General features: G+C 32.0%; 2 protein-coding genes across 12 annotated transcripts; both read left to right on the forward strand.

Annotated features, from left to right (window-relative positions):
- Positions 1–2,363: 2,363 nt before the first annotated feature.
- On the forward strand, positions 2,364–4,371 carry LOC112782813 (transcription factor PRE3). Its single transcript, XM_025825454.3, has 2 exons — positions 2,364–2,953; positions 3,934–4,371. Exons 1-2 carry the CDS (start codon positions 2,831–2,833, stop codon positions 4,081–4,083), a joined length of 273 nt encoding a protein of 90 aa, XP_025681239.1. The 5' UTR covers positions 2,364–2,830; the 3' UTR covers positions 4,084–4,371.
- A 1,663-nt stretch (positions 4,372–6,034) lies between these two features.
- Positions 6,035–19,885, forward strand: LOC112710405 (uncharacterized). 11 transcript variants are annotated; one of them, XR_011865938.1, is made up of 12 exons: positions 6,046–6,242; positions 6,655–6,779; positions 7,305–7,433; positions 7,611–7,704; positions 8,009–8,091; positions 8,887–8,976; positions 9,081–9,191; positions 9,283–9,328; positions 11,981–17,754; positions 17,846–17,900; positions 17,989–18,117; positions 19,584–19,885. XR_011865938.1 is itself a non-coding variant. In XM_025762642.3 (9 exons), exons 3-9 carry the CDS (start codon positions 7,398–7,400, stop codon positions 11,995–11,997), a joined length of 477 nt encoding a protein of 158 aa, XP_025618427.1. In that variant the 5' UTR covers positions 6,035–6,290; positions 6,655–6,779; positions 7,305–7,397; the 3' UTR covers positions 11,998–13,368. The 11 variants fall into 11 exon arrangements, 8 of the variants coding, with proteins under 8 accessions (XP_025618427.1, XP_025618391.1, XP_072059384.1 ...); XR_011865962.1 differs by lacking the exons at positions 11,981–17,754; positions 17,846–17,900; positions 17,989–18,117; positions 19,584–19,885 and adding an exon at positions 9,740–9,996 and having other exon boundaries at positions 6,035–6,290; positions 8,009–8,787; XM_025762642.3 differs by lacking the exons at positions 17,846–17,900; positions 17,989–18,117; positions 19,584–19,885 and having other exon boundaries at positions 6,035–6,290; positions 11,981–13,368.
- The last annotated feature ends 2,257 nt before the right edge of the window (positions 19,886–22,142 follow it).

Consider the following 22,142-nt stretch of genomic DNA (forward strand, 5'->3'; position numbering starts at 1 on the left):
TTAAATTTATTATTGTTGCTATAATAAACTAATTTTGTTCTAATTTATTAAAAATTAAATTATTAATCAATTTAATAAAAATATTCAATAATATCATGACACATATAAATATCTTTAAATAAAAAACAATTTAATATCTTTATCGAAGTCACCTCCATATTATTATTACGATACTACGTTCATGGAGCATTTATATATTGGTAGGTTGTTGATAAAAACTTAGATAATTATTTATATAAAAATATTTTTATATACAAATTATAATTAAGATATTAATATGTATATTTAACTGTCAAAAAATTTGTGGTTACTAACGGTATTATCAACGACCAAAAGTATTTAAAATGTCATAAATCTATTTTATTAACAGTCACGTTGATAAATATATGTTTCCTTTGGTCAATTTCGATCCATTTTACTAACGTTTCATGGTCGTTGATAATAATCATTATTAATACGAATAAATAATTAATTACTTTTTAAAAAATCACTCATTATTTAAATTAATTTTTAAAATTTTTTTAATTAAATTCGTTTTTTAAAAATTTTAAATTAGTCATATTAGTCTTTTCATTACTTTTATAATTAACAGTGTTAAAGTTTGTTGATGTAATACGTTAAGTAATATTACAATACACATCTAATAGTCTTAATTGACTATTAACATTATTATTTTATGAAATTAGATCAAGTTTTGATTTGATCTAATTTCATAAATTTATTATGCGAATAGTTAATTGAGATTTTTAGACTGCATTTGTTTCCGAGAACATGACATGACACTGAGAATAGGACAAAACAAGACACTGATGGACAAAGACACAAAATTTTGTGTTTTTGTATTCTGTTTGGTGATAAACTAGAACAAATTATGAAAATATAATTTATTCTCATTTTTTTTCATTCAAAAAAAATTTGAGATGAAAAATATAATAATAAAAAATATAATTATGAAAAATTAACAAGAATAATGAAAAAAATAAAAAATAAGTTGTATTCCTTATTAGTGTCTCCGTGTCCTTCCTGTCAAGATAGACACAAAATACACTAATTCAGTGTCTCTGGATACATTGTCTATGTCCATGTCTCCTCTGCCAAATACGATTTTGTCTCTCTATTTTCTGTCTCAGTGTCCTGTCTCTATAAACAAACGCAGCCTTAAGAATGTATTGTGGTCACTTAATATATTATATTAGCGAATTTTGACACCATCAACACAAAATATAACAAAACAACTAACATGATTAATTTAAAATTTTTAAAAAATAAATTTAATTAAAAATATCTTTTAAAAATTAATTTAAAAAACAAATAATCTTTTAAAAATTAATTTTACCATTTACCCTTATTATACGTATAACTAATCATCGGTAAAACAAATTTTCTGTTGATGATTTTATTTTTATTGTTATCAACAGTTATGTCGTCCATAATAATAAAAACAGTTAGTGTTTAAATTTTACCAAGGATTACATTTTCGGTAAGAATGAAACTTTTTTTTTTAATTAGACCTTCTATATTAAAATAAGGGTAATAATATAATATTCAAAATAATTAAATAATAATTATATCTAAATAAAAAATTATAAATATCAATAAAAATAATATAAAAAATAATGTTATTTAATTAAATATGTTAAATTATTTAATAATTTTCTAATTTCATCTTTGCATGAAAAAATCCTCTAAAAGTTTAATGTATTAAAGAATTTAGGATTTATGCATATTGACCAGTCAAATAAAAATTGGAGTCCCCGTCTAGTTTTCCCATCGGTAGTGTTGTTGATCCCAACTTCTATTCCACTTAATTTTCAAATTTTATAATAAGCAGGCAATAACAAAATCTGAAAATTAAATATTAGAGAAAAAACAATATTTGCAATTTAGATAACATGGTATTGCGTGCAGAGTATGAGAGAGAGACCGTGAGAGAGAACACAGAGAGAAAAAAAGTAAAGTTGATTCCGTTTCAGAAAATAGGACCTTTCAATTTTTTTTATTAGAGACAATAAAATAGGGCTAAAAATTAATAAAAAATGAATAATAAATAATAAAATTAAATACTAGATATTATTTAATTTTTTTTTACTGAGGAAGATTCCCTCCCTCTGTTTCATGACCGATACACACTCAGAAAACTGAAATTAAATTAAGGTGAGTTTTATGGTGTTTTTTATTATAGTATCTAAATTGTCTATTTTTTTTAAAAATAAAAAATAAAATATTTAAAATTTATTAAATATTATCTATTTATTTTTTTTAGTAAATTAGACACAATATCAAACGCACCATAGCATTCACTTTAAATTAAGGACCTGTATAGGGCGTAATTTCTATTACTAGTACTACTAATAAAGCTATTTTATTATTTGTTTTTTCTAGCTAGCTATAGCTTCTTCTCTGTGATCTCTCGTACCCAGCTACTACCCTCAAATCCGATCGTATTCTATTTAAATAGCAGCTATGCACTCTCCTCTCCCATGCATTACTCTACTCTACTCTACTGTTCATCACTCTCACTCTCACTCCCCACTCTATCTCTATATATAGTTATATACACATACTCTACTCTATTCTACCCTAATTATTTTTGTCCCCAATAATACTTATTATAATTCCCTGTTTTTTCTAGCTAGCTAGTTAGTTCAATACATCTTCCTTTTACCTTCTCTTAATTACCTAGCTCATTCATTCCCTACATACACCTATTAAGTAATATATAATTATTTATAGAAGAGGTTATTTAATTAACTTAATTTATATAGATACGTATTGTATTGTTTGAATTTATTTGGTTGGTTTGAAGTAATTAGAAAATAAGAAAAGAATAATGTCTAGCAGAAGGTCAAGGCAGCCAAGTGGTTCAAGCAATATCAGTGACGATCAGATAAAGGATCTTGTCTCCAAGTTACAGCAGCTTCTTCCTGAGATTCGCCATACACGCACTGACAAGGTTCGTTTCTTTAATTTCTCTTTCATTATTTCTCAAATATATATGCAAATGAGAAAATATAAGAGAATAATGCTTTTTCTGTATACAAATCTATCTCACCCTTAGCTTATTCATATAATTAATCAATAACTCAAACTCATCAAATAATCACTGTATATTTAATTAATTTAACTGAGCTATATATATATATCACTGGTTTCCTGTTCTCCTTCAGTTCAACGTAACTTATTCTGCCGACTTTCTTTTTCTTTTCTTTTTTTTTGTGATTTTTTATAAATGAAAGCTAGTTAGCTAGTATAGCAACAAATCTTTCTTTCTTGTAACTCTTGAATGATACTATTGTTTTATGATGGTTGGTTGTTATCGTGAAATATTACTTTTATATTTTATGATGGAATATGGTAATAAATTATTGAAAAAGAATAAATAATTCATGAATAATTATTTTTGAATAGGTCGAGCTTAATTTGTCTAAATTCATCTTATTTAATATTTTATTAATATTAAATAAGATAAATTTAGACTATTTTTAACTAAATATTTTATTATCAAATATATCATTTTTTATACTTTACAGTACATAAAAGCTAAATTCTAAATTTATTATAGTATTGTTACTTCTTCGATTTAAACCTCTTCTTCTTTACCTTTTCCTACCTTTAAACCTGCCGAACATTTAATTATAACATCTTAGTCATTCATCTAACTAAGGTTAAGTTGTAGGCAAAGAAAAAGCATAAAAATAATATTAATTCAGATCTCTCTTTATATATATATAAGTCAAATTACATTTTATAAAGTATAACTGTAAGCAGAAGGTTCAAGTAACCCGGCCGATTAACTTGGTCAACTCGATCCAACCAATTTAAATTGAACCAGATTATTATTATTATTATTTCAAATGCTTCATACGTCATTATATTCAAAAGTAAAGTGCATATATTAAAGTGAGTAACGTAAATAAGAATAATGCATTTCAGGTGTCATCTGCGAAGGTGTTGCAAGAAACATGCAACTATATAAGAAGCTTACACAGAGAAGTTGATGATCTTAGCGAGCGTTTGTCGGAGTTGTTGGCAACAACTGACACCGCCCAAGCGGCATTGATTAGAAATTTACTTCTCCAGTAGTAGATCCTTAATTATTATTATAATTAATAATTATTATCCATAGTCTTTTCATCAATTTTCTTTTTTATTTTTGTAATTCTCTTCTCAGTACTAGATTTTACTTTTGTTAGTTATATATTTTTCTGGACATTTACTCGAACCCTTTTTAGTAGGTCAAGAGTATTGTACTTTTTAATGCATGGTTAGATATTTGAGCTAAAATCTCGATTTAAATCTTAAAATTTTTAATATTATAATTTTAAATAATTCTATCGATTTAATAAAAATTTATATTAAATTTAATAATTTAATAATTTATAATTTAAATTTTATATTTTATATATTTATATATTTAATTTATTTTTTTAATTTTACTTAAAATCTCGATTTCTCTTGGTTGAATCCTATCATATGTTTTCTATATTTTATACGAATAATTTAGATTTATAAAAAATTGTTCTACTTGATTAATTTATTATATTGAGAGCTGCTACATATTTAAATATTTTTGGTAATCAAGTCTAATTAAGTTGATCTAAACTCAACAAAAATTATTTTCAATATATGTAGCGTGTACATATGCGATTCATTAACACAAACGAAATTCCGCTTCACTTTGTGTTTGTTATTTGTGCGCCTCTTCTTTTTTCTTCTATCGGTGATGTTGTTGCTATATTTTTTTTTGTTTTTTCTTCTCCTCCTCTTTTTCATGTTAGTGTAGCTATTTATTTTTCGTTTTTCTTTGATATTTTTTTCTTCATTTTCTTGGTTTTATTCCTCTCAAGAGAGTAAATCAAGAAGAATTTTAAGAAAATAAAATAAGAAGGAGAAGATGAAGAAGAAAAGATGAAAAAGGAGAAGAAGAAGAAGACGAAGCGAAAGATAAGGAGGGGGAGAAGGAAAAAGAGTTTTGAATTGTACAAGACAACGAGACCAAATGCACCGAAATTATATATTGATTATTATGACACAATTAACTCAGAAATGTACCGAAATTACATGATTTTTTGAGTTTATAGAATGCACAGTTTTTGGTTCATTTGTTATTACACAATGGTGTTGTTATAATAATACTTCGATTCATTTGTAGTCCAGATGTGTTGTCAATGAATAATTTGTCCCAAAGATTGGACAACTTTCAACTTTCAAGACAAATTGAATGAAATAGAATGGAATCCAATGCAATTGAATAAAGTGATAGTGAATAATTTCATTCTTTTTTGCTAAAAAATTTGGTAAATACTTTTCAGCAGCATAAAGTGAACCTCAATTAACACACAAGTGAACCGAAATTAGTTCAAAATTGACCAAGCAATCAAAAAGACTCAATCATTAACAAAAACACATCGAATTCATTTGTGGATCTAAATGAACTTCAATTAAACTAAGAAATGAACTGAAATTATATGGTCAATATTTATCAGCAGCATCAAGTGAATCTCAAGTAACACGCAAATGAACTGAAATTAGCTCAGATTTGAATAAGCACTCAAAAAGACTCGATCATCAACAAAAACACATCAAATTCATTTATGGATCCAAATGAACCTCAATTAAACTAAGAAATAAACCAAAATTACTTAGGAATAAAAAATTTAGTCAATACTTATCAGCAGCATCAAGTGAACCTCAATTAATACACAAATGAACCGAAATTACACTACTAGAAAACTAGTTATTACAGACGGATATTTCCGGCGGATTTTATCCTACGGAAATACAGACAGAATTTCAGATGGATTTTTTGTCGGAAAACAAAAAAAATGAATTAGCATAAATTACAGAAAAAAAAACCAGTCGATAATTCTGTCGGAAAAATTAATTTTTTTCATGGAAAATAATTATAGACGGAAAATACGTCTATAATTAAATGGACAAAAATACTAGTTTTATTAAATTATTACAGATGGAAAATCCGTCTGTAATTTAAAATTTTCCGTCGATAATATTTAGTTAAACCTAGCATTTGCTCAAACTCCACTCACAACACACAAATCAAAGAAACCTAACTTAACTTCAAATCGAAGAACTCCCTTAGCTAAACCTAGCTTTCCCCTCTCCATCAACGGGCTCCTTCTTCTCTCCACCGCTAACAGAATCAACCCGCGAAACTGATAGAATGGCCAACCTTGTTAGGTTCAGCTCCTCCGTCCCCTCCCCCATCGCTAAGGACACCCGCGGTTGGCTCCTCGACCCTATCTCTCTAGCTTGAACTTCTGGCATTTTAGGTTTTTCCTTTTCCCCTCTAACTTCGGTGTTTCTCATCATTGCCTTTTAATTAGAGATCGGTATGTCAAATTGTATCATGATTAGCATGTTTATAATGTGATTATGCAATGGAGCAGAGTTAAATTGAAGTTGAGAATTTTTGGGTGGAGTAATTTGGTGTCTTGTTCATTTTGAGAATAGTTTGCATTTTAGCTTTGTTTTTTTTAATGAGGATTTTGCATTCTTGTTATGGATATGTTTCCTAGTGTTTAGTGGATTTGTTGATGTATTTGAGTGTTTTAACGGAGACTTAGATGTACGATGTGATTCGATGTTTTGTGACCATTGGAATTTGAAAGGGAAATGGTGGTTGGTTCTCTGCAGGTGGAGCTTTCACTTGTGCTTCGGTTCATATAGGGAGAGATTCGGCCTGGCAGGTTGAGAGGGAATCATAGGCATCATGATGCAACGAGACATTTGTCCTTTGGGGTGCCCTAACCAAATTTAGGGTAAGCTTTATGGGATTCTATATTTCTATTATTTTATTAACATATATTTGTACTTCATATGTCTTGAGATATTTCTCACTATTTATTGTTAAGTATAGCAATTCTTGCAGAGAGTAAAAGTGTTTTAACAGCATTATGTGTACTTAGCCAATAAATGAACCGTTATCATTCTGTGTTGTGTTCTACCTCTTTTAGTACATTAATAAATAAATGTAACTGGAGAGAGTATTAAAGTATTTTTGTTTTCTAATCTATGGATTCTTGTCTTTTTACTATGAAAAATAAATGTTATTTTGTTTGGATACGTAATGCAATTATTTTTTACTTTGTGTTATCATTTTTGTCTTTCTTATTCTAAGATCAAATATTGTGTCTGTCAGTACTCCGTATATAGACAATTCCCTTATGTTCAGGAAATCAATTTAAGTAGCTGTTTGTCTTTTTTTCTAGTTGATTTCAAGTTTTGAAGCCCTATCTGGTTGTAGATTAATTTAATTGGAGAGAACCATTGGTTTGCCGTTTCAGTGCTGGGTGGAGGATAGTTATCTATCTACCAAAGATGTTAGAAATGACAAACAGCTAAAAAGCCTTACTTTGCTTCTTAAATGCTTGAAGATCATGAAAAATGCGACATTCCTTAGTGAAGACAACCAGGTTTACTACTCATTCCAGCCCAACCTCCCTTTCTTTCAGAAAGTGACAAAAACTAAAATAGACATAATTTATGATTTTCATCTTGAGTCTTGCTTCCTTGACTCCCCTTTTGTATAGTATACTCATGTTCTGTTGCATTCTAATTTATCATTCATCGTATGTACTTTATCTTAACAGGCTCATTTTCTTGGACTAAAACGAAATCTCATTCCTCAAGCAACTCTGTTTTCTTTTGTGGAGCTGATTTTAACTATCATAAAATTTCTCTCAGGTAATGATCGTACGAAGGGGTAACCTCTTCCTTTTGCTGCTTTGTCTTTTTATTTCTCTTTTGTTGTCATGCTATTTTACTTTTATTTCTTTCCATTTCTTACAACTGATTAATTATTCTTCCCACCCATTATTTCTTTTCATTTCGTACAACTAATTATTTCTTACAACTTTTATTTCTCTTTTGTTGTCATGCTACTGTCTCTGGTAATGTTTGTGCTTCTTCAATTTTTACATTTTGCTGAGTTGTTTAGCAAACTTATCTTCAGAAAACTAATTTGTATTCATTTTTTTCCTTTCTAAAGAGATGTTTCACTTTTATTGGATCAAGGATTCAAGACACAAACGCACTGCTTCTTTCACCCATTGTCAAATGACATGTCCATATGTAAGTCTTATGTGAAAAAGTATAACTAGTTTTCTTAGGACAAACTCTTATGCTTTCTTACTATTTGAAACCTTTAGAAAACTAAGATTATGTTGAGAATCTGTGATGTGTACTTCAATTAGTTAAATCTTGTCTTTACGTGTTTAAATTATCACGGTCATTATCTGAATTTTATTCTCTGTCTTTTTTTTTGGGTTCACCATTATTAGAAGGAATCAATATAATAAAGCCTCGTGGAAAAAGTGCTAGAGATAACTTTCTGATATATATTTCAGTTCTGCTAACTGCACTTTGGAGTGAAAGTTTTATATAGTTTTACTAATCGAAAGGAAAGAGCTTCTCAAGACTCAGTTGGTGGGAAAGTCCGGTGTTTTTTAGTAAAATTTATTTGTTTGGATTTCTTCATTATTTTTTTCCTTTTGCAAATATTTTTTGGTCCAATTAGTATGCATAGTTATGAGTTGTTTCCTCTCTCTCTCTCTCTTAGTATGCATAGTTATGAGTTGTTTCCTCTCTCTCTCTCTCTCTCTCTCTCTTAGTATGCATAGTTATGAGTTGTTTCTTCTCTCTCTCTCTCTCTCTCTCTCTCTCTCTCTCTCTCTCTCTCTCTCTCTCTCTCTCTCTCTCTCTCTCTCTCTCTCTCTCTCTCTCTCTCTCTCTCTCGTGTGTGAACATTGCAGGATATAGTTTATTTGGGTAAGTTCTTAACCAAAGACTTTTATTTTCAACCATCTTCTTGTGATTGCTAATAAGTATTTTTTTTCTTTTTATTTTTTTTATGTGAATTGATTAAAGGTGGCTATGATATGGAAGAAAAAGCTGCAAGGACTTATGATCTTTGCAGCCCTTAAGTATTGGGGACCTTCAACACACATAAACTTCCCAGTATATTTTATTGTTTTGTTTCTATTCTAATTATTATTTTTTCTTTTTTCTTTTATTTCATATTTATTCCAGTGATATAAAGATGCTATTTTTTTCATTATTAGAACTTGTTATGTGGGTTGTGCAATTGGGAATGTGATAAGGATACTGTTAGAGAGGGCAAGCACGTTTTTGGTGTTGCTCACATTTTTGCATCATTCAATGACACCTTTATTGTAAGTAAACTATGTTCATCTTTTCTCCTTGTTCTTATTTTATTTGAATTTGCTGAATCGATGGTTTTGATCGGGTGATTTCTCATTGCAGCATGTGACTGATTTGTCGAGAAAGAAAACCCTTGTCCGCATCACTCGTAAGTGTGTTTTTCTTCCCATTGCATTAAGCTATAAACAAAGATTTTTATTACATGGATATTTTATTCTATAATAGTTCTATATCCAATTTCAATTTTTTTGGGATATTTGAAACTCCTGCCGTATATTTTTTACTTTTTCCAAGATTATGATTTGACTGAATGGCTGATGATCTCCTATTTTATGAAACTATTTCAAAATACTGAAAATATTTATTTCTATGATAAAAGAGTAGAAATAGGATTATATAGGAAGCTAAAACTACTAGTAGATAAGTTTTCACCAAAGAACAACAAAGGTAAAGGAAAACAAAAAATGAAAATCCCCATATAAAACAAAATACTGATACAATGTAGTAGTTTATGATGAATCCAACATTTTTAATTAATTTCCATCCTCTACATATACAGTCTCTTGTGAAAATGGTACCCACTAGCATGGCCAAAGAATTTGCTGGCGTAAATGTATGATGGAAATGATATGAAATTTGGGATATCATCAAGAATGGCTGGCCTTGTTTTAATCACTCTGCATGTATTTATGTAAAAATTTCACAATGAAATTTTGATAATTAACTTGGCACTATTGTCTTTGTTCTTGATACATTGTAAAAACCAAACATCATGTTTGGTTCTATTGCTAATATCAAATACTGGTTATTTTAAAATACTATGAATGTTCGGATACAACTTAGATAAAAATTAGATGAAAATTTGTATTCATTAAATTTATATTTATTTTGTATGAAAACTGATTTATTTTGCAATAGAAAAATCTAAAAAAAATGTTTTACCTTACTGATGGATTTACAGATGGATTTTCCGTCTGTATTTAGAGTTTGGAATGCTTTCAAGGATCCAATTTCTGACAGAAAATCTGTCGAAAAATCTATCTATAATTACAGATGAAAAATCTATCGGAGAATTCGTCTGTAATTACCGACAAAAAATCCGTCAAAAAATTCGTCTGTAATTACAGACGGAAAATCTGTTGAAAAATCCGTCTGTAATTACCAACAGAAAATCTGTCAAAAAGTTCGTAGTCCTCAGGATATGGATGAAGAATTTACAGAGGGAAAATCCATCGGTAACTGGTAAAAATCCGTCGGTAATTTTTCGACGGAAAAAAATCCATCGGTAAATAATTTTCGACGAGACTTTTACAGAGGGACAAAATTTGTCTGTAATTTCATCGGTAACCAAAAATCCGTCTATAATAAAGACTAAATCTGTCTGTATTAATCCATTTTTTAGTTGTGTTAGTTCAGATTTGAGCAAGCAGTCAAAAAGACTCAATCATCAATAAAACCACATCGAATTCATTTTTGGATCTAAATAAACTTCAATTAAACTAAGAAATGAACCGAAATTACTTAAAGAATAAAAAATTTGGTCAATACTTATCAGCAGCATCAAGTGAACCTTAATTCATTCACAAATAAACTAAAATTAGTTCAAATTTGAACAAACATTCAAAAAGACTCCATCATCAACAAAAACAAATTAAATTCATTTCTGCTGGATTCAAATGAAACTCAAATAAACTAAGTGAAAAAAAACTGTTGTTGTCTTTATAGTAATATAAATGGAGAGTTTTTTTACTCATATGACACTCATATATTGAATTTGAAAAATATTTATTTCGGTGTCGTCTTTAAAAATTTTTAAAACTTTATTTATAAATTATAAGTTATTTTTTTAGGTGATTATATTTTAAATTTTTAGTTATTTACTTAAGTTGTTATTTTTTAAATTTTAAGCTATTTATTAAGGTTGTTAGTTTCTAAATTTTTAAATATACTTTTTTAATTGTTAGATATTTTATTTTTAATATATAAATGGAAAAAATTTTTGCTGATGTGGTGCTTATACATTAAGTTTGAAAATTATTTGCTTAGGTGTCATCATTAAATTTTTTAAAACTTTATTTATAAATTATAAGTTATTTGTTTGGATGATTATTTTTTAAACTTTAAATTATTTATTTAAATTGTTTTGCTTAAGTTGTTATTTTTAAAATTTTAAGTTATTTTGTTATGTTGTTAGTTTTTAAATTTTTAAATATACTTTCTTAAGTTTTTAGATATTTAGTTTTAATATTATAGAGCTAATTTAAAAAATTATTTATAAAGTATTTATTTAAAATTTTACTTTTTAAAATTTTAAATTATAGTTGCATTATTTTTTATTATAATAATATTACTCTTTTATTTTAAAAAAACTAATAAATTATCATTTTTTGAAAAAATTAAGTTCCCTTAGTAACTAATAACAATAAGTTCACCTAATTAATTGTAATTACCTCATATTCCTCTTTACTATCTTTGATTTTTGAAAAACTATAGTGTTAAATTAGTTAGTTCTATATTAGGGTTTATAATTTAAATTTATTTGTTTTATTTGTAAATTTAAATCAAATTTAAATTAAACTCAATACGTTTTAAAAGATTCAAGCTATATAGGAGTTAATTATAAAAGTACAAGTTAAAAATTCATAATACAATATCTCTATTGTTTAATACAATGAATTATTTGTTGAGTTAAGAAATTAACTAACTTAATTAATGATGACAAACATTATTTTTGAAAAATAAATAATTAGTGTTGATTAAACTAATTGCATATTACTAATTATTTATAAACATGCTGCAGGCAAAAAATTTGTTTAAAGCAGTCAAATGTTAAACAAAAAGAAATCTGCTGGTGGGCTAAATGAGAAATGAAAATAAACCAAGCCCAAGTCATCCATCTCAAGCAAAATTCTTCAAGAAGCAAAGGAAAGGAACCAACAGGCCAAAAAAAAACCCAAGCCCGGTTTGATAATTCAGCAAGCAAATTCCCTCCATGTTGCTCCAACCAAAGCAACGTTCCCCTCCTCTCAAATCAAGTCAAATCAGCTTCAGAAAAAGTAAGAAAGAGAAAGAGAGAAAGAGCTTCTTCACTAAGCAAAACACCAAAGAAGCAAGAGAGAGAAAGGTTAAGCTTGATACACAGAAATCAAATCACAAAATTCAAACCAAATCAAGCTTAGGTTAAAGGTATTCCATCTCATCTTGCTCACATCAAATCTTCTTCTCTTCATCCCTACTCTCTGTTCTATCCGAAAATGGCATTCAAAGAAAAAATTGATCTCTGTTCTTCACTGCTACAAATCCACGGTCACAAGAGATTCTTGGAGACCAAGTTGCATCTCTATGGTTCAGATTTGGTTGACCATTGGAAAATAATTTCGGTTACTCCTTCATGGCTTTTGGTCAAGTTGGAAAAGTCAGAAAGAAAGGTTCCACTTTGATGATTGAGAAGAAAAAGTGAGCTTGTGGGTTGGTAAAGCTCAAGGCTCAAGATGTTGACCTTGGAAGAAGAACCAAGGAACATGCAAGGAGATAAAAAGAAGCTTGTTGTTCATTCTGAAGGAAGGAGAGATAACCAGAAAACTTGAGGTGTTTGTTCTGATAGAGCTCTTTGAAGAAGTTCAACTAACTGGATAGTGTAACCTATTCAAAGGTGCATTCCGCCAGTATGAAGAACTAAATCAGAGGCTTGCTAATCTGGTTTTTCGCATAGCACAGAGGCTGTAGATGAAATCAATCTCCTTCATGTTTTACTGTTTGTAATGTACTTTTCTAAGCTTATCTTTCTGTAATTTCTTGAGAGAAAAGGCAAAGTGAGAAAGCTTAAGAAAAAGCCATAAATTGAAAAAGGCTGAGAGATACACTTGAGAGAAAATCCTAGAGTTATTTTCAGATTTCTTTAGGTTAGCTAAGTGTCTTGTATCTTGTACCTGTTTGGTATCCCTTTCTTAGTTGGGTTAGCACTAAGGGTGAATAGTTAGGAGTTAGCATAGCCAATGTCAAGTTAGGATAGAACTTGAGTGTGAAATTGGTGTATGTAATTCTGTTAACTATAGTGAAATTCCTCCATAATTGTGGAGGAGACTGGATGTAGGTTGCATAGCACAAGGCAACCGAGCTAAGTTCTGTTTTCTGATATTCATGAGACAAAAATAAATTGTCTCATAAATTTCCGCTGCTGAGTTCAAACAGAATCAGAATTGTAATTTTCTCAAAAAAGGTTCATAACAGCAACGAGAAAAGGAAGGCATAGATTCAACCCCCCCTTCTCTAAGCCTACCACAACCTTCAATTGGTATCAAGAGCTAAGGTCTCAAGAATCAAGCTTAACCGCTTGGAGCAAAGATCCAATGGCGAATAACTTGGGCACAACCACAATTGTCTACACCCTCACTGAAAGTCAGTCAAACAACCGACCACCTTTCTTCAACGGGAAGAACTGTTCCTACTGGAAAGAAAGGATAAGGATCTTCATCCAATCCATTGACTACAACCTATGGAAGATCGTTGTGAGCGGTCCAAAGATCCCAACAAAAACAAGTGCTGATGGAGTGGTGACTCCAAAAGAAGAAGCTAAATGGAATGAAGATGATAAGAAGAAGATAGAGCTGAACGCTAAAGCAATCAACCTTCTTCATTGTGCTATCAGCTTTGAAGAGTACCGGAAAGTGTCTAGATGCAAGACAGCCAAAGAAATTTGAGAAAAACTCCAGGTTACACATGAAGGCACCAAACAAGTCAAAGAAACGAGGATTGATATGCTGCGAAAAGAGTACGAGATGTTTAGCATGAAGGATGGAGAAAGCATTGATGAAGCATTTGAGAGATTCTCAATCATAATCAACAACCTTGATGCTATGGGTACAAACTATGCAGAACAAACCTTGGTGAGAAAACTCCTTAGAAGCCTTACAAAAGAGTGGGAAAACACTGCCACTGTCCTAACCGAGAGTAACAATATAAGTCCCATAACCTATGATGAGCTGAGAGGAAAACTCCTTGCCTATGAAGCCACACACACAAACACAGACTCAAAGAAAAAGGGAATAGCCCTCAAGTCACAAATAGAACCGAAAGAGAGTGAGTCTAGTGATGGTATTTCAGATGACGAGCTTTTGTTTTTTGCTAAGAAATTTAGAAGGATGATGAAAAGCAAGGGCAAATACAAAGGTTCAAGTTCAAAGGAGCAAAAGATAGACTTGAGCAAGGTGACGTGTCATCATTGCAAGGAAACTGGATACTTCAAGTCAAACTGCCCAAAGCTCAAAAAAGAGGACAAATGAAAGAAGGAAAGGAAGAGAGTACTCATGGCAGCTTGGGAGGATCTTGAAAATGACTCAAATGAGGAAGAGGAATCTGAAGGAGATGACAAGGACTGTTTCATGGCTGGAAACAACAATCTTGATGAGGTAAACTATTATGATTTGACCATTGAGGACTTGCATGCTATTATTGATGATCTTACCTTAAACACCTCAAAACTGCTTGACAAATACAATGAATGCAGATCTGAAAGAGATGTGTTAAGAGCTGAAAATGAGTTTTTAAAAGAAAAATTGAAGGAAACTGAATGTGCTTTAGACATCATTGAAGAAAACAGATTTCTAAAATCTGAACTTGAAAAATTAAAAGGAAAGCACATTGTGGATCCTTCACATGAGTTAATTGCTGAAAATGAAAGATTAAATGACAAAATTAAAAGGCTGAATAGTGACTTAGCAAAATTTGCTCAAGGTTCTAGTAACTTGGACAAATTACTTGCAAGTCAAAAACCATTGTTTGAAAAATCTGGTTTAGGCTACATAGCCAAGGAAGAAGCAGTTTCTAATATTTCCTCTATAAAGTTTGTGGCTTCTTCATCAAATACCAAAACTATACCAAACAAAGTTGGTGTTGAAAATGCTCCAACATTTGAAAAAAAATTTGATGAAGTATACACAAGTGAAACTGAGCATTCAAAAAAAACTGAACCGAGTTCAAACCGGCCAGGTTTGGGTTACATTTCGAAAAATAAGGATGCTTTAAAGAAACCACCATTTTACAACAAAACCTCATTTTCAAAAGGTAAAAATATTCAAAAAAATTCTGGTGAAAACATTTTTGCAAAGAGGAATAATTATAACAAAAATCAGTTTGTCAGAAGAAATGCATCTCCTCCAAAAACCAGAAAATTCCAACCATTTAATCATTTCAAGCAATATAACTCACCTAAATTTCAGCGGCACACATCAGAAAATCATTGTGTTAATTGCAAGAAATTTGGTCACTCATATGCACAATGCTTCATTAAAAAGAGAGTTGTAGGAAACAAAGTTTACAATGTTGTTTGTGATTTCAATGCACTTGGGCAACCAAGATGGATTAACTTCAAAGGATCCAAATTAGTTTGGATACCTAAGGCTACTTGAAACTCTTCATGCAGATTTGCCTAGCATCCAAGAACAAAAAGGACATGTGGTACATGGATAGTGGATGTTCAAGGCACATGACTGGAAGGTCAACCTACTTCATCAAACTAAATAAGTATGATGGAGGTTTTGTGATGATGGTAAAGGTAAAATCATTGCTGTTGGAAAAGTAGGTAATGAGCAATCTACTTTCATTGATGATGTACTTTTGGTTTGTGGTTTAAAGCACAATCTTTTGAGTATAAGTCAGCTGTGTGATTTCGGATATTTAGTTGTTTTCAAAAGGTTTGAATGCTGTGTTGTTAATGAAAAAACAAATGAAGTGATGTTTGTTGCCAAGCGTTTCAATAATATGTATGGACTTACTCTTGATGAACTAAAGGATCAAAATGTAGCTTGTCTTCACTCTAAAGAATCTGAAAAGTGGTTATGGCACAAGAGATTGGGCCATGCAAGTATGTTTCAAATAAACAAACTTGTAAAGAAAGAATTAGTAAGAGGTCTTCCTTTGATAAAGTTTGACAAAGACATCACTTGTGATGCTTGCCAAATGGAAAAACAAACAAAAAGTTCTTTTAAACCAAAGGAAGACATCTCTACTAAAAGACCACTTGAGTTGCTACACATTGATTTATTTGGTCCAACAAGAACTTAAAGCCTAGGTGGTAAACATTATGGTTTAGTAATTGTGGATGACTACACTAGGTTTGGCTGGGTTTTATTTCTTGCACACAAAAATGAAGCCTTTTTGGCCTTTGAACCTTTTTGCAAGAAAATTCAAAATGAAAAGGATTTGAAAATCTCTTCTATAAAAAGCGATCATGGAACTGAATTTGAAAATAATCTGTTTGAATCCTTTTGTGAGGAATTTAGAATATCTCACAACTTCTCTTGGCCAAGAACACCACAACAAAATGGTGTTGTGGAAAGAAGAAATAGAAGCATACAAGAGATGACAAGAGCCATGCTTTGTGAGAGTAATGTTCCAAAATTCCTTTGGGCTGAAGCGGTTAACACAGCTTGCCACATTTTAAATAGAACAATCATAAGGAAATTTTTAAAGAAAACCCCTTATGAACTTTGGAAAGGCTACCCACCAAACTTAGATTACTTGCACATCTTTGGATGCAAATGTTTTGTTTTAAATAACAAAGAAAATTTGGGAAAATTTGATCCAAAGGCTTATGAGTGCTTGTTTGTAGGATATTCCACAACTAGTAAAGCATATAGGGTTTATCATCAAGATGCTAGAATTATTGAAGAGTCCATACATGTTACATTCTGTGATACTAACTTGGTGCAAAGCATTTTGGAAGATGGTAATGTAGGAAATCAAGCTCAAAAGGAGGATGAAACATCTCAGAATCATGGAAAAGAAAATTCTAGACAAGCTGAACCAGAAACAGAAAATGCTGAAAATTCAAGAGACAATTCCATTTTGTCTCATGAATCTGAAGGAAATTCTGCAGACAGTAGCACACGAAATCCCTTGGTGACTGAATCTGCCTCCAAGTCCACCAAATCTCGTGAATGGAGATTCTTGAAGAATTATCCTGAGGAATTTGTCATTGGGGACGTCTCTCATGGAGTGCAAACAAGGTCTTCCACTAGGAAGGCAAATGAAGGATCAAACATTGCCCTTCTTTCACAAATAGAGCCTCAAAATGTCAAGGAAGCACTAAATGACCCTTCTTGGGTTAAAGCTATGGAGGATGAGCTTCTTGAGTTTGAAAAGAACCAAGTATGGACTTTGTGTAAACCCCGGTTAAATTAGTAGATAATTAGTCAATAAATTAGTTTTTAATAAGGAGGATTAGAAATGTGAATGCTATATTAAATTAGGGTAGAGCTCATCGAAACGAGAATTTTGACACTAATTTCGAAGAAAACGGTCCAAAAATTGGACCGAAAGGACCGAACCGGTTGAACCGAACCCGAACCGGCTTATCGGTCCAACCGGACCAGCCCATTAAAAAGAGCCACGGGCTCTTTTTCCCTCATTTCCTCAAGGACGCAGCTGAGCTCCAGGGAGAGGAAAGGAACGCCGAACCTTTACGGCAAAGTTCCAAATCCCGTAATTCCTCCGTTCGAGCTCCAATCGTCGCACCGTTTGCGGCCACGCGTTCACCGCGTTGAGCTCTACATTTCTACCGGAACAATTTCATAGGTAACTCATTATTTTATACTCAGCCTTCATTTCCCCCAATTTTCGAATTTTAAGTGGGAATATTGAATTTCTTTGATTTCTGATGTTTTAGGATCCAATTAGCTTGAGAAAAACGTTCACTCTTGCTTATGTGAAGCTTGGGTAAGGTGAGGATATGATAATTCTATTTTATTTTCATTAAATTTGAGCTTTGAGTATTAAATTGGGTATATATGTATTATGAACGTGTATTAGGTTGAAAATAAATAATTGGAGCTTGAAATTGTGAATACTGGAACTTGGAGGAAGCGGATTAGTTGAGTTTTGAGAGGCTGTCTTGGTTTTGAATAAATAGCTTTGGTCGTTACGTGAAAATCGGCTAAGGTATGGTTTAGGTTTCTTGCATTTAATATATAATGTTCTGTGAAAACTTAGGCTAGATGACCATAGGATAAGCTGGAATGCAGGTGTATGTTTAATATTTAGTGATTTGTCGATGAATATAGTTGTTTGAAGTTTATTGGATAATTAGTTATTAATTTTGGATGGTGAATGTTGTTATGTTAATTTGGAACGAGTTATAGTTGAATGTTATTGTTGATGAACATAGTTGGTTTGGTGCTTGTTGATTAATTAATGATTCGGTGAATTATTGATTTGAGGTATTTTGTGTTAAAAGCCTAGGAATTGTGAACTATGATTCTTAGTTGAATTTTGGTTGTTGGATTTGAAGATTGTATGAGTTTAATTGTTGATCTGAAGTAGATTTTTGTGGAGATTGTTATGATAATGAGGAAGAGAATGTTGGATTGAAAAGAATGCAGGTTTGGACCCGAAAAGGGTGGCAAAGTCCGAGTTTTAGAGGAAATGCTGTCAAAATTTTATAAAAATTAGAGATTTTGTTTATATGATTATTTAAAAAGATTTAGATTTAAAGGTTATGGTTTGATTTTGAGTTATTAAGAAAATGAGCATGTTTTAAGTTTGATTCATTTAGAAAAGAATGAATTATGTTTTGGATTAGAACTATTGATAGACGGAGTGGGAGGTGTGATAATGAAGGATAAGGATTGAATATGATTGATGTATGACGATGAATGAAATGTGATTGAGAATGATGTGGATATTGATGAATTATAATTAAATTATTTAAATGGCTTATGAATTTGAATAATCTGAGATACGAGATTCCCTGGATTAAGTGCCGTGGCTTGCCACCACGTGTACCAGGTTGAAAACTCGATACTCTGTTGACCCTACGACGTAAGTGTGACCGGGCACTATATAAATTCCCGGGAATGTTACCCCCATTGAGCAATATTGATTATTTGAGAAAAATCTATGCATAGACTCTTGGGGATGCACGTCGGGGGACCGTCTAAGGACAATTCAGACTTGTCGGGTTGGCTGGATAACCGACAGATGAGCCTCATCAGCCATAGGACAGGCATGCATCATATGCATATTACTTGAATTACTTGCTTGTGCTCTAATTGGGTGTGCCTATCTGTATTTGCCATGTTAAATGTATATTTGTTATCTGCAGTACTTGTAACCTTCTTGTGTTTGCCTTTGTCTGTTTAGTTGTCTGTGAAAATGCATGATGGAGTTGGAGGTATGGAGGAATGGCAGTATGGGATTTAGATTTAAGGTTAAGTTAAGTTAGGATTAAATATTTTTAGAGAACCACCTTTTATGGCTTCTGTTTAATACTTTAAGCTCTATAATCTGAGTGTCGGTGTTCTAGGATTGCCTCTGGCATTCCCAGGACCTTATATATTATGTGTGTGGCACCTTTACCATACTGAGAACCTCCGGTTCTCATTCCATACTATGTTGTTATTTTTCAGATGCAGGTCGAGAGGCATCTCGTTAGGCGTCTGGACTCTTGAAGCGAAGTGGTTACTGGGATATTTTGTTATGCTATGATGTATATATATGTACTTAGATTTCTCTCCGCATGACTTATTCTTTTTGATCCTCTTAGAGGTTTATGGAGAGGCAGGATTGTGTATATGTACTTTTGGGTTTGGATACGTATGTATATATGTGTAAATATTCTCCGGCCAGTCTTGACTTCGCAGGCTGAGTTAGGAGCTTGATATTTTGTATCTTTGGCACTCTATTCCCACTTCTGTTAGCTTATGTTTGATAGTTATGGTTTTCTTAGCACGTAAGTTAACTCGTTCCTTGAGCGTTGCGCCTTTATTGTGCGATTTTTATTTTCCCCTTTTCTTCAAGGCTCCTAGCATATTATAATTCTTCTGCTATTATATGTACTCATTTTATTTTAGAGGTCGTAATACCACACCACATTTGTTTTACGACTTAAGCGTAAAGCTTAGTGTGGTAGGGTGTTACACTTTGGTTCCAAGGCCAAGTGGAAAGGAAGTAACCGGCACCAAGTGGATATTTCGGAACAAGTTGGGAGAAGATGGTAGCATTGCAAGAAATAAGGCAAGGCTAGTGGCGTAAGGATATGACCAAGAAGAAGGAATAGACTTTGATGAATCCTTTGCCCCTGTTGCCCGAATGGAAGCCATACGACTTCTCTTAGCCTATGCTGCATATTGTGGTTTTAAATTATACCAAATGGATGTGAAATGTGCATTTTTGAATGGAGTGATAGATAGAGAAGTGTATGTGGAGCAGCCTCCTGGTTTTGAAAATAAAGAGCATTTTAATCATGTTTTTAAATTATCTAAAGCTCTCTATGGTTTGAGACAAGCTCCTAGAGCTTGGTATGAGAGACTTAGCTCTTTCCTTTTGAAAAATGGGTTTCAAAGAGGCACCACTGACACAACTCTATTGATGAGCGGATAATTTATACGCTTTTTGGCATTGTTTTTAGGTAGTTTTTAGTAAGTTCAAGCTACTTTTAGGGATGTTTTCATTAGTTTTTATGTTAAATTCACATTTCTGGACTTTACTATGAGTTTGTGTATTTTTCTCTGATTTCAGGTAATTTCTGGCTGAAATTGAGGGACTTGAGTAAAACTCTGAAAAAGGCTGACAAAAGGACTACTGATGCTGTTGGAATCTGACCTCCCTGCACTCGAAATGGTTTTCTGGAGCTACATAACTCCAAATGGCACTCTCTCAACGACGTTGGAAAGTAGACATCCAGAGCTTTCCAGCAATATATAATAGTTCATACTTTATTCGGAAATTGATGACGTAACCTGGCGTTGAACGCCAAGTACATGCTGCTGTCTGGAGTTAAACGCCAGAAACACGTCATGATCCGGAGTTGAACGCCCAAAACATGTTATAACTTGGCATTCAACTCCAAGAAAAGCCTCAGCTCGTGGATAGATCAAGCTCAGCCCAAACATACACCAAGTGAGCCCCGGAAGTGGATTTATGCATCAATTACTTACTCATGTAAACCCTAGTAGCTAGTCTAGTATAAATAGGATAAGTTACTATTGTATTAGACATTTTTGAGAGTTTAATCTTTGACTGTTCTAGTCTTTGATCATTCAGGGAGGCTGGCCATTCGGCCATGCCTGAACCTTTCACTTATGTATTTTCAACGGTGGAGTTTCTACACACCATAGATTAAGGGTGTGGAGCTCTGCTGTACCTCAAGTTTCAATACAATTACTATTACTTTCTATTCAATTATCTTTTATTCTTATTCCAAGATATACATTGCACAACACTTTGATGAATGTGATGATCCGTGACACTCATCATCATTCTCACCTATGAACGCGCGTGATTGACAACCACTTCCGTTCTACTCTAGGCCGGGCGCATATCTCTTAGATTCCCCAACAGAATCTTCGTGGTATAAGCTAGATAGATGGCGGCATTCATGGGGATCCAGAAAGTCTAACCTTGTCTGTGGTATTCCGAGTAGGATCCCAGGAATTTGGAAAGTCTAACCTTGTCTGTGGTATTCCGAGTAGGATTCTGGTATTGAATGACTGTGACGAGCTTCAAACTCCTGAAGGCTGGGCGTGATGACAAACGCAAAAGAATCAATGGATTCTACTCCAACCTGATTGAGAACCGATAGATGATTAGCCGTGCTGTGACAGAGCATTTGGACTATTTTCACTGAGAGGATGGGATGTAGCTATCAACAAGGGTGATGCCTCCAGACGATTAGCCGTGTAGTGACAGCGCATAGGACCATTTTCCCGAGAGGATTGAAAGTAGCCATTGATGATGGTGATGCCCTACATACAGCTTGCCATGGAAAGGAGTAGGAAGGATTGGATGAATGTAATAAAAAAGTAGAGATTCGAGAGGAGCACAGCATCTCCATACGCCTATCTGAAATTCCCACTATTGATTTACATAAGTATTTCTATCCCTTTTTATTTTCTATTTATTATTAATTTTCGAAACCCAAAACCATTTAATCTGTCTAACTGAGATTTACAAGGTGACCATAGCTT

This window comes from Arachis hypogaea, chromosome 1 (genome assembly GCF_003086295.3).
Source record: "Arachis hypogaea cultivar Tifrunner chromosome 1, arahy.Tifrunner.gnm2.J5K5, whole genome shotgun sequence".
NCBI lineage: Eukaryota > Viridiplantae > Streptophyta > Magnoliopsida > Fabales > Fabaceae > Arachis > Arachis hypogaea.

Bases quoted from the DNA above. Each gene is read 5' to 3' on its own strand.
- LOC112782813 (XM_025825454.3), top strand. From the start codon at position 2,831: ATGTCTAGCAGAAGGTCAAGGCAGCCAAGTGGTTCAAGCAATATCAGT. The intron at 2,954-3,933 runs GTTCGTTTCTTT...AATGCATTTCAG, and splicing joins GCCATACACGCACTGACAAG to GTGTCATCTGCGAAGGTGTT.
- LOC112710405 (XM_025762606.3), top strand. From the start codon at position 7,398: ATGAAAAATGCGACATTCCTTAGTGAAGACAACCAG. The intron at 7,705-8,008 runs GTAATGATCGTA...TCCTTTCTAAAG, and splicing joins TATCATAAAATTTCTCTCAG to AGATGTTTCACTTTTATTGG. The intron at 9,192-9,282 runs GTAAGTAAACTA...TTCTCATTGCAG, and splicing joins CATTCAATGACACCTTTATT to CATGTGACTGATTTGTCGAG.